Consider the following 12,234-nt stretch of genomic DNA (forward strand, 5'->3'; position numbering starts at 1 on the left):
TATAAACATTCGCTCTCAACACTTATTAAAGGCTCATCTGAAAAAAAACTTTAAATAAACTTAATATTAGAAATGCTTATTTAACGCTTATTATAGCAAACTTACTTTAAGTTATTCTTAAAAAGATTTATGAAATGCTTGTTGGGTATGTATTTAAAAAATAAAGTATGCACAAATGTTAAACAACTACTAATACAATTGGGGTTTTCATTACATTTCACACTGGCCGTAATTTAATTTTTTTGGCAAAATTCTAAAAAGAAAGTGATCGTTTCCAAAATCGGTGCATATACATACATATTATTCATGCTACTAGTAAGTTAGGGCTAACATTTTGGACTGAAAAATAAGGCGAAGTGTAATGTACATACATACATACATATGTATATAAATAAATATTAAAAAAATACATATAATAAAACAAGTAAGAAAGTCTAAGTTCGGACGGAGCCGAACATTAAATACCCGGCGCAAGTATTAAATATATGTTTTCCACCTTTCCGAAAGCTACCGCTACATGATAAGCCGCGGTGTATAAATTTTAAGTAAATTAGCGTCCTTAAATTTCGAAACATTGAAATTTCAAGCATTTCTGAAATTTACCGTTACATGAAAAGTGGCCGTAATTTTAGTCCGATTTCAACAATCTTCAACGGTTTGCTTTTATGTGGCAAGCACAATAACCATACCGAGTTTGGTACAAATTGCTTGAACGGTTAGCGAGATACATATATGTGATCAGAAGTGGGCGGTGCCACGCCCATTTTCCAAAATTTTATCATAAACGTATTTCTTGGTAAAGAATTGTTGCAACCATCAATTTCGAATAAATTAGCTTTAATATTTACTGATTTATCGAGGATTTCGTATTTCTCTAAATTACCGTTATATGTAAACATCGGCGTAGCCAGAATGAAATTTAGGGGGGAGCTCGACCCTATTAAGCTGGCATTTCAGGGTACTATTTTATATATATATATAAGGAAAATTTGAAAGTTAGGGGGGGCTCGAGCACCCCCCTGCCCCTACCTGGCTACGCCCATGATTGTAAATATCAATTTTGAGTGAATAATTATCTTCAGTAGTTACTAAAAAATCGCAGTTTTCGTATTTCTGAAAATTACCGTTATATGGGAGGTAGGCGTGGTTATTGTCCGATTTCACCCATTTTCAAACCATCCGTCCCATGCCCAAAGGAAAAGCACGTACCAAGTTTCGTTCGTTTCGTGTGCACAGACGGACAGGCGGACGGACAGACGGTCACCGCTTAATCGATTTCTCTTTTCATTCTGATCATTTATGTATACATTTGTCTATATCTATCTCGATTCGTTTTGCCTGTTACAAACAACCGTTATGTAAACAAAGTTCTAATACCCTTGTGAACAAGTGCGCTCGGGTATAATGAATTAGAAAATAAGCTACCCTCTTCCTTTACTGAAGGTGAGTGCCCGCCTAGAGGAACTTTCACTGTATTCGTGTATTGGGCACAGGTCACTGACAGTTATAACTTTAAAGTAGTGACGGAATTTGTGCACCTAATAATATAATAATAATAGATTGGCGCTTACACAAATGTTAGTGTTTGGCCGAGCTTCTCCTCCGACTTGTGGGGTGCGCCTTGATGTTGTCACACAAAGCGGAGGGACCTACAGTTTTACGCCGACTCCGAACGGCGATTGTATTTTTATGAGAAGCTGTTTTTCATGGCAGAAATACACTCGGAGGTTTGCCATTGCCTGCCGAGGGACGACCACTGTTAAGAAAAAACCTTTTTTCTATATTTTTTTGCGATGTTGCTTTGACCAGGGTTTGAACCCAGGTGCTGCGGAATGGAAGCGCGCACTGCCTACCACTGCACCACAGCGGCCGATTTGCGCACTTAGGGTCCAGCATAAACACCACCTTATGGATTTTGATGCGCTGAATGCTAATCTTTAGTCCGTTTTGCTTCATAACGCCAGGATTTTTTCCTAACCTCAAAAAGCGTGCTGGTTACATAATATCCACAACATTTTTTGACGGTAGTGCTGAACTCAGGTCCGTTAGACCGATTCAGCGCATCTATCTTGTTCCCAGACCCTGACACTTTTTTGTTTGGCTGTGTAATATTTTTTGGCGGATATAGCATCTAATTCCATTTTTCAGCACGGGTAAAAAATACCACTTGTAGTAAATACAATATATGCAGCACAGAACGAACTAAAGTGTGTCAATTTATATTTAACTTGTTTTGCACAGTGTACAGCGCTTGACCAAAAATAAAAAATAAAGTAAAGTGAACTTTGGTACATCAATGGATAAATAGAAATAGTTTGTAGTATTATACATACATACTATGCTTTTAAAAATTGAGAAGCACTTTTTCAAATCTGAAACGAAATTCTCAAAAAATTAAAATATTCACGGAAACAGCCCCCCTCAAAGTATTTTGAAGACCAAATTCAGTCAAATTCGGATCAAACTTAATAGATTCTAATAAAAGCCCTTGGGAAGTTAAGCAGCTAGTCGTACCGACATTCAGATGATGGAAAGATTTCAGATGCTCTTTACCAGGTTAATATCATTTTATCTAATTATCTACCGTTTAAAAATTGTCGCATATGTCCATTATAAATATGTATGTATTTTGGTCCACCAATAACGTACACGATTTTCATTTTTTCTATTGCAGTTTTTTATAATCATGTAATATTTAACATTGTCTTAACGTTTACTTCTTCACACTCTTTGTTTGGTCAGAAAACCTTTTTATAAAAGTTGATCTTAATTACATGCATAACCAATTACATTAAATAACAAATGGTAGTGAGATTTATGAATTGCGTACATATTGTACATACCAGTGATGGGCAAAATGTATTTGCTAAGTACTAAATACAAAAGTATTTAGGTAATTATGTTGCAGTAAATAATAAAGTACTGTTTACTTAAATATTTTGGATGTTCCTAAATAACGAGTATGATGGTATTTACTTATTTTCACAGCACCAAATACTAAGTATAAAAGTATGTGCTTTCAATACATGAGTACTTAAGTATGCCCATCACTGATACTTACTTATGTAACTATCACTAATGCATATGCAAATAAATAACTTTGATTTTAAATAAAATAGAAAATGTGTAGATACAAATACGAGGTTACTCGTTAATACATACGTACAATTCCAATAAATCTTATGTGAATACATATGTATCTACACAGCCAGCAGAGAAACGTTCTTTTTGCCGAAAGTGCAGTTTTCGTACATTTTTCGTTTCCGGAAATGTTCAGAAAACGATTTTCATATTTGTTCATTTTTCGTATCCGAGAAATGTCATCATCTCATTTCAAAACAATAATTTTAAAATATTTGTTCAAATTCGCCAGTAGCTGAGTGTGCAGAGAAGTGTGCTACTATTTCTTAGCTTTCAGGAGGTCCCAGGTTCGAATTCCGTCAGAAGCAACACATTAAAATTAGTTATTCAAATTGATATAATTGCTGAATCTTAAATTTGTTTTTTGTGTGGTTTCCTGTAACTATGAAAAAGTTTCTGTGAAGTTCATAATGAAATCGTTTTCAACGAAAAATTGTATCAGACAAATTTCAGGAAAACAGCCGAAAGCGCATCCGTTTTACAACCATTTTCGATAGTTTTCTGCACATACGATTCGAATGAACACTTTAGTGGGAGAATTGATCTGAAGAACGTCTGAAAACGGAATCCGAAAACGGATGAAACATCAGGTTTTTATACGAAATTGTTTCCATTTTCGGACACGTTTCCTGATATTTTGCTGGCTGGGTATGTATGTATAAAGTATGTTCCCAGCCAGCAAATTATCCGGAAACGTATCCAAAAATGGAAACAATTTCGTATTAAATTAATTAATCGTTTACCGATTCCGTTTTCGGACGCTTTTTAGATCAGTTCTCCCACTAAAGTGTTCATCCGAAACGTATGTGCAGAAAACTATCGAAAATGGTTGTAAAACGGATGCGCTTCCGGCTGTTTTCCTGAATTTTGTCTGAGTCAATTTTTCGTTGAAGACGATTTCATTATGAACTACACAGAAACTTTTTCATAGTTACAGGAAACCAAACAAAAACAAATTTAAGATTCTGCAATTATTTCAATTTGAATAAATAATTTTAATGTGTTGCTTCTGACGGAATTCGAACTGGCGAATACGTATACAAGTTTTCAAATGCTCAGTTTGAACAAATATTTTAAAATTATTGTTTTGAAATTTTTCGGATACGAAAAATGAACAAATATGGAAATCGTTTTCTGAACGTTTCCGGATACGAAAAAAGGTACGAAAACTGCACTGTCGGCTAAAAGTACGTTTCCCTGCTGGCTGGGTTTGTACAAAAACATTTACAAAACTGTACAGGATATTGGATTATCAAAACAACTTTAAACGAAGTTTATTCAAATGCAATCATATTTTGTGTACGTTCACTTTGTCTAAGGATTACACTCTGAATAATGTGCATAAAATAATATACAAATACTTAAAGATGTGCAAGTATTTCGATATGCTCTCCGTTGTGTGCGTTATCCGCATCCACTTGACTGTCGTTTTTGGATATCGTAACAACGGTAACTAATTCTTTCTGTGAATGTGCGTTTACTTCCGTCGTAGTATTTGCCCTGCTTTCTTCTTGTTTATTTGTGGTGCATGGTGGCGTTCCACGGCAATGACTCGGCCGTGGATTTCGCACATGTTGAAAATCCTTCGCCAATGTTACGCTATTACTCCTAATTGGCCTTTCGGGCAGTGATCGTAATGTTGAGTCGGAGTGGCTATTGGGCAGTTGCTCCGAACTGGATGGTTCTGGGATATCTTCATTGCGCAGCAGATGGTCTGTTGGCGTGGTGCCCACGCTGCGTTCACTACATATCGTGGCTGGATTAGTGTTTCGTGACCTATAGCTCGGCGGGAGGCTGTACTCGGACGTCCCAGCTATGCTGCCAGCTGCACCATTTGCTCGTAGCGTTGTGGTTAATGGTGCTCTGAAAGAAGAATAAACAAACCCGTTAACTGAATTTAGTTGTGTAAAGGGTACACATTGAGCCTCATGCATAGAAACTGAACTTAAGCTTAGACAAATTTTTTGCACTGATGAAGTGAGCTCAATCTCCGAGTCGGAGCTTAAGCTAGCTTTTTATGCATGCGCCCCATTAGTTTTTTTGCGTATGGGCCAGAATGCAAAATAAACGGCATTCTGAGTTGCCTTCTCTCCTGTTTTTAAACGAAAGAAGAATAATTTAATTGAATTAATGATTCAAAATATTGCTTGGTAGACAAAATTGATAGCAGCTTTATATTGGTTCTGTAAATCGACGTGGCGCCGCCATTGACAATTGTTGCCTATTTCTAATGTGTTGTATGGTGTAACAGAAATATACATACACACTCCATCTTGGAAAATTTCGTCCTAAATAGAAAATTCAGCGTAAGGCGAAATGACTTTAGAACAGAAAGCTACCCTATATATGCAGCTGTTCCTCAAGGAAGTGTTTTAGGCTCAATTCTTTATGTAATTTATACAAGCGGCTTACCAATTACCAATTCTTTAACTTTATCGACCTTTGTTGATGACACGGGCTTTCTAAGCGCAAAAGGTTGAGCTCTGGTTTACTACTTGGCGAATTAAGGCTAACGAGAGCAAGTCCATTCAAACCAGATTAACGCTAAAAACAGAAACATGCCCATCTCTTAAGATTAACCGCAAACCTATCCCTATAAAAGATAGTGTCAAATATTTGGGTACGACGCGGGACAGAAGACTTGCTAGGAAAATTCACATAGAAAATGAGATTTCCCAAGCAAAACTAAAAGTAGGAAGCCATCATTGGATTATAAGATGCAAATCCAAATTGAGTTTGGATAACAAAACGTTGTTGTTTAATATGATCATTAAGCCATGCTGGACATATGGAATCGGAATCTGTGGCACGACTTAGAATTCCATTATAGAAAAAAATACAAATACTTCAGTCAAAAATATTACGAAGTATATGTGGCGCTCTTTCGTATGTAAAGAATGCAAAAATACAAAAATATCTTACCGTTAACACAGTACACGAGAGTATAAGAAAATTGAGCAACAACAATAGACTAGCGAGAGAACTTTTCAGCAGACGATATTTGAGAAGATTAAAAAGAAAGGACTTTGCCGACATTAGCAAATGACGCGCTATATACGATATTTTCTGTACTGATATTCCTTAAGATATCTCTCTACTTTAAATTTACACTTTATAAATATCCCTACAGATGATATGATATCCCTACTGATATCCTTTTTTTATATTTCTAATACGATATGCTCTTCAAGTATATGAAATATCTCGTGATATTTTCTCCGAATTACTTATGTAATTAGAATTTAACAACACAAAATTCAATGCGATTGCAGAGAACATAACTTGAATATATTAGTTCCTTAAGATTTAATACCTTATTGTTATTTTCATTTTATAAAGGATACAATAAATATTTGGATATTAAAAAAACATACATGAATCGCATGGTGGAATTATACAAGGTCAACCATCTTGGCTCCCTTAATTATGTAAATCGATGTCTCCTTCAAAAAGGTACATACTTTTCCTAGGCATGAAATGATATGCAAGTCTTTTCCTCTAAGAGCAGCCGTTTGCGCAGTACTGGTTATCGTAACCAATCATAAGTGGCACTTTCCTGTCATGATATCGCCACCATGTCAAACTATCGAATGTGAAAATGGGTACTTTTCAGGAGAGCGAAAAACTGTTGTAAAAATTTCTGTTGTCATTAGGAAAAAGGGTGGGATTCGACACTTTTTATCAAAGCCAGTATCCTCTTCTAAGAAGACTCGAAATTTGACGATTTGATTTGCGTTTCATTCTAAACGCATACGCAAGGTATCGTATTGAAAAAGCATTTTTTCACATGTCACATTTGACATGGTAGCAACGATATCTCAGGATCCTTCGATATTCATGCATTGGCCAAGTAAGAAGTCCACACGAATGATGACGTTATCCACTATAAACACTTGGGTTCGTCTTTTTCAGCCCTGCGTTTATCTCCTTCTGAACTGCTTAACCTGTTGGAACCCATCTAACAGTCGCGTGAAAAATGGCTTAGCTTTTCGCAGCTTAAGAATTTTCCAGCATTCATTTTCTCGATTGCACCAGGACTATTCTTGCCTGCGATTGACTTAAGCGTTTTTATTATCTCATTCATTACATCTGGTGTTTCCACTTGCTCTCTGTTGATCGTTTCGTGTGCACGTTCGGTTTGAATCTTTGGCTTTTACCTTTCGAGGTGCTCACCAGATTTGTCTCAAACTAGCAGGCTTTTTGGTAGCGATTTGTCACCTCCATTTGGTGAATCTTTCTCCTGTGCTCGCTACCATAAGGTGTTTCCACGGCGCCCATCAACACATCGTACCCAGCGGCGCAAATGCACATTACGTAATCGAATACTCCTTCAAAACTTCGAAGGCGGTATATCGGACTGAATGGATTACAACCCAGATTACTTTGCCATAGGCATGACCGCTTTGTGGTTAGCGTCCTTTACATACTGGTTTTGTTTGTAATCGGAAAGTATGATGTGACCGAAAACTCTTCGGGTGTTCATTACAATACGTCTTCGTTTGTAAATTGTAATGTGCATTGTAAGTATGTAGACTGCCTGCAATTAGCATTACAATTTTAAATTGGGTCAGCAGTGTTTTAATCATTTATTGTATGAATTACGTAATGCATATTGTGGACGGCCCCATTTAGCAGTGCGCTGCTGGGGTAGTTGTCTCTTTCATACTCTGCCAGATTTCCGCTGCAGGCCCTTTTAATGCAACAAACAGCGCAGCGGACTTGTCCCCCATGCACTAATGGTTTGCTGTGCCGTTTTCTCAAACTGGAGCTTAAAGATCTGGAAAGGAAATGTTCCGTCAAATGATGATGTTTTTACCTTGGGAGCGGTCGTCGCAGTGACTGGACGATTAAATTTACGGAGACGACCTTCTAGTTCACCCACTTTTTCTTGTCTTTTCCCCGATCTTATCCTCCTTGCGGTGATGAACCAGGAGCTTTTCCATTTTTTTCAACATACGCGAGTGTTTCCTGTGCACCTTTAGATCAGTGATGGGCAGATTTTTGGCTCTTAAAGCAGTCAAAGAGCCAGCAAGTTCTTTGCAAGAAGTAAACCAGTTCGCAGGGTATAGCGGGTGTAAAAAACACATTAATGATGCTTATATATTAGTAATGAGAGCCGGAGTACAAGAAATTTTATGACGCTCTTATTTCCCTTAATGCATACTTTTGACGTCACCCCTCAACTAGCACCTAAATGTGTCAAGCCGGCTCCTAAGAGCAAAAGGCTCCTCTTCTTTTTCGTTATCCTTCGTGGCTTTCTCCTCGGATACACGATGGAAGTCGTACTTATCCACGTCAATGCCTTCCTTTTCCATTACCTCTCGCAACCGTGATAATATTTCTACTTTTCCTCCGGACGTGGCCAAATTTCGCTTTCAGTCTCTGGTTTGAGTTCTTCAATTTTTAGCTCTTGAAGCCTTGCCATTGTGAACATTCTCTTATAGGATTTATTGATTAATCCCACTTTTTACACCAATTGTTACGATTAACCTTGAATATTCGACGAATTTCCTAAATCCTTCAGTTCCGTTACAGTTACCGAACATTCCCGTCCTCTACTGGAAGCATCTGTCATTATTACGAATGTTAATCCCGGAATCCCGGCCTTTTTTAAGTCCCAAAAATCCCGGGATTCTTTGCAAATAATCCCGGGATTTTCAGGATTTGTAATTTGCCCTGGAATGGAAACTCCTTTTCTTGATCAGTATTGGCTATATTTATTATTTTTTAATAATTAGTATTTTTTCATAAATATCTAGCTCATTATATATACAACATCATGCGATAGTAAATTTTACCCATAAAAATCAATATATTCGTGAAACCATGGGCCAAATATTGTAAAATAGCGTTTTTAGTTTTTCACTCTGACGTAAGTAATTCCAAAACGATTTAAAAAATTCAGTGAAATGTGCTTAGAGAAATTCTGTAGAATTTAATCAGATTACATTTTTTGTGCATATCGACTGGCAAGTATTGAAAATATCCTTTTAAAATTTTTTCCAAGAAATTTCGCAATATTTGTTTTTGAAAAACTTATATCTTAAGGACTTATATAAACTCGATAACATTCTCGAGTTTCGTCCTTCTAACTTTATCAGCTTAAAAAATTACTTATTCGTCCTTGTGATTCGAAAGATTTTACTTTTGTCAAATTCTAAAGGAATTTCCTTCCTTCTTTCCTTCGTTTTATTTGATGCCCATATTTTTATTCTACAATGCATTGAATTTTTTAAATAATTTTTGGAATTAATTGAAATTACAAAGTCCTTTAAATAAATCCTGACGTCAGGAAGAAAAAATAAAAACGCCACTTTTAATAAAAATGTAGGTTTCAAACCTATTTATTTATTATTTATTTTATGGTAGGATGAGTCAGTTGGGGTCGTTAGATCGAATCGCACTGAAAGTGGTCTGATTAGAAATGTGGTGATTTCCGAAATAGCTATCACTTCTACCATTTTTATACCCGAGCGCACTTGTGCACAAATCGATTCGAGATAGATATAGACAAATGTATACATAAATGCTCAGAATGAATAGAGAAATCGATTAAGCCATGTCTGTCTGTCCGTCCGTCTGTCCGTCCGTCCGTGTACACGAGCAAAAATTTAGATATCTCAACGAAATTTGGTATGCAGGTTTCCGATAATCCAAGGTAGGTTGGTATTGAAAATGGGCGAAATCGGACTGTAACCACGCCCACTTCCCATATAACGGTAATTTCCAGAAATACGAAAACTGCGATATTTTAGTAACTCCTAAGATAATTCACTCAAAATTGATATTTACAATAATTTTCAGACGAAAAATAAGAATATTATAAATTTTTGGAAAATAGGCGTAGCCACGCCCACTTATGGTTACATGTGTATATCTTGGTAACCGCTGCACCAATTTCATCCAAACTCGGCACAGTAGTTGGCCTTGATACAGCACACCAAATGGCCTAAAATTTAAAAAATCGGACAATAACCACGCCCACATCCCATATAACAGTAATTTTCGGAAATACGAAAACTGCGGTATTTTAGTAACTACTGAAGATTATTCACTCAAAATTGATATTGACAACAATTTTCAGACGAAAAGTAAGAATATTATAAATATTTGGAAAATGGGCGTAGCCACGCCCACTTATGGTTACATGTGTATATCTTGGTAACCGCTGCACAAATTTCTTCCACACTTGGCACAGTTGTTGGCCTTGGTACAGCATACTAAATGGCCGAAAATTTTTTAAATCGGACAATAACCACGCCCACATCCCATATAACGGTAATTTAGAGAAATACCAAATCTTCGATAAATCAGTAAATATTAAAGCTAATTTATTCAAAATTGATGCTTGCAACAATTCTTTACCAAGAAATACGTTTATGGTAAAATTTTGGAAAATAGGTGTGGCACCACCCACTTATGATCACAATTATGTATATCGGTAACCGTTCTACCAATTTGTACCAAACTCGGTATTTTTATTGTGCTTGCCACATAAAAACAAAACGTTGAAAACTTTTGAAATCGGACTAAAATTACGGCCGCTTTTCATATAACGGTAAATTTCAGAAACGCTTGAAACTTCTATATTTCGAAATTTAAGGACGCTAATTTACGCTTACCATCTAGCGGTAGCTTTCGGAAAGGTGAAAAAACATATATTTAATACTTGCGCCGGGTATTTAATGTTCGGCTCCACCCGAACTTAGACTTTCTTACTTGTTTCAAACCATCGTTACTTTTACACAATAGTTTTTCATTAAAAACGGCTTCAAGCTCAATAAAAATTGTTGAATATAATTGTTATAAGGCCATAAATAACAAAACAAAGTAGGAGGGCTTCTCAAACAATTTAAGTTGTTGAATATCTAAATCCCGGGACTAATCCCGGAATCCGGGGATTTTGATAACGACATCCCGAAAATCCCGGGATCGTAAAAAGCCAAAAATTAACATCCCTAGTCATTATTCTTTAGTTTGCTTTCATCTGCTATTCGTGGGTTACAGTGTCATAGTAAGTATGTACCGGTATTGTTGCAAGAGGAGTCGATTAGATTTGTTCTCATTTGCATTATTTTATCTGAATTCCCTGAAAAAGCTGGTTTAGCAAATACCAATGCTTAAACACAAAAAAAAATTGGTAAGTGTTTAAGCGACTTATGCATTTCCCGCATAAACAAAGAACAGCGAACACACACATGCACTTGTATTGCTCTCCCGCCTAAAACCAAGTGTAGCGAATAAACACACGCACTTGTGTTTAAAAATAATTCGCTCGTTCTTCATTGGGTATGCATTTTTTTATGCACTTCTCAACTGCCGCAGAACAAAACCTACTAAAGTAGTTAATTGCTGGCACCCCAAATCATGCCCAACAATCTCGCTTTATGCCAGAGTTGCCAGATGTGGGGATTTCGGCCCATTTTGGTGATTTATGACCCCTTCGGGGATTGATTTTTTTCGTTTGGGGATTTGGGGATTTTATGGGGATTTTTGTTTGGTTTAAAATTTTGATATTGAACTTAAAACATATATAGGGACACGATATCGAACCGAAAGTATCGATTTGGCACTCATTTAAAGTATCACTTTAAAAATATCGGGTACCCATTAATATCGGAATAAAAAGACTCGATATTCCAAATATCGATACCAAAATCCAAAAAATTTATGTGAATATAGGTTTCGCATATAGGCCGCTACACCCCAGGTTAGAAGAAGAAAATTAAAAACAGCTTCCCATAAAATACAATCGCCGTTTAGAGTCGACATAAAACTGTAGGCACCCCCTTTGTGTTGACTTAAACATTAATTACCGTTTAAAAATGTTCGTATTTAAATCAAGTGTAAAGTCTTAACCAAATGGATTTTTCCATTATACATACACTACGTACATATAATGGAAATATTCAATTCAAATACTTCCGTACTAAAATGAAGCATTTTTCACTACACGGATGGTGTTTTGCACGTCTCGGATGCTTTTTCATATGTAATTAAGAAGGTATATGTATACAAAGCATGCACGCCTGCAGTACGGGGGAGCGACTACAGGACTGCTGAATCGGTAGCTACCTGATAAACACCGTCAAT

The 12,234-nt window shown here is 36.4% G+C and overlaps 1 protein-coding gene across 1 annotated transcript in view; it reads right to left on the minus strand.

Annotated features, from left to right (window-relative positions):
* Window positions 1-3,579: 3,579 nt before the first annotated feature.
* The window catches only part of LOC118752303, a 37,635-nt gene continuing 28,980 nt past the window's right edge, over window positions 3,580-12,234 (minus strand). The window contains exon 3 of the mRNA XM_036487172.1: window positions 3,580-5,004. Within this exon, the coding sequence (XP_036343065.1) occupies window positions 4,503-5,004 (502 nt within the window). The 3' untranslated portion in view covers window positions 3,580-4,502. The remainder of the gene's footprint in view (window positions 5,005-12,234) is intronic.

The sequence above is a fragment of the Rhagoletis pomonella genome, unplaced genomic scaffold (assembly GCF_013731165.1).
Source record: "Rhagoletis pomonella isolate Grant_MI unplaced genomic scaffold, Rhpom_1.0 Rhpom_scaffold_01383, whole genome shotgun sequence".
NCBI classification, from domain to species: Eukaryota; Metazoa; Arthropoda; class Insecta; order Diptera; family Tephritidae; genus Rhagoletis; species Rhagoletis pomonella.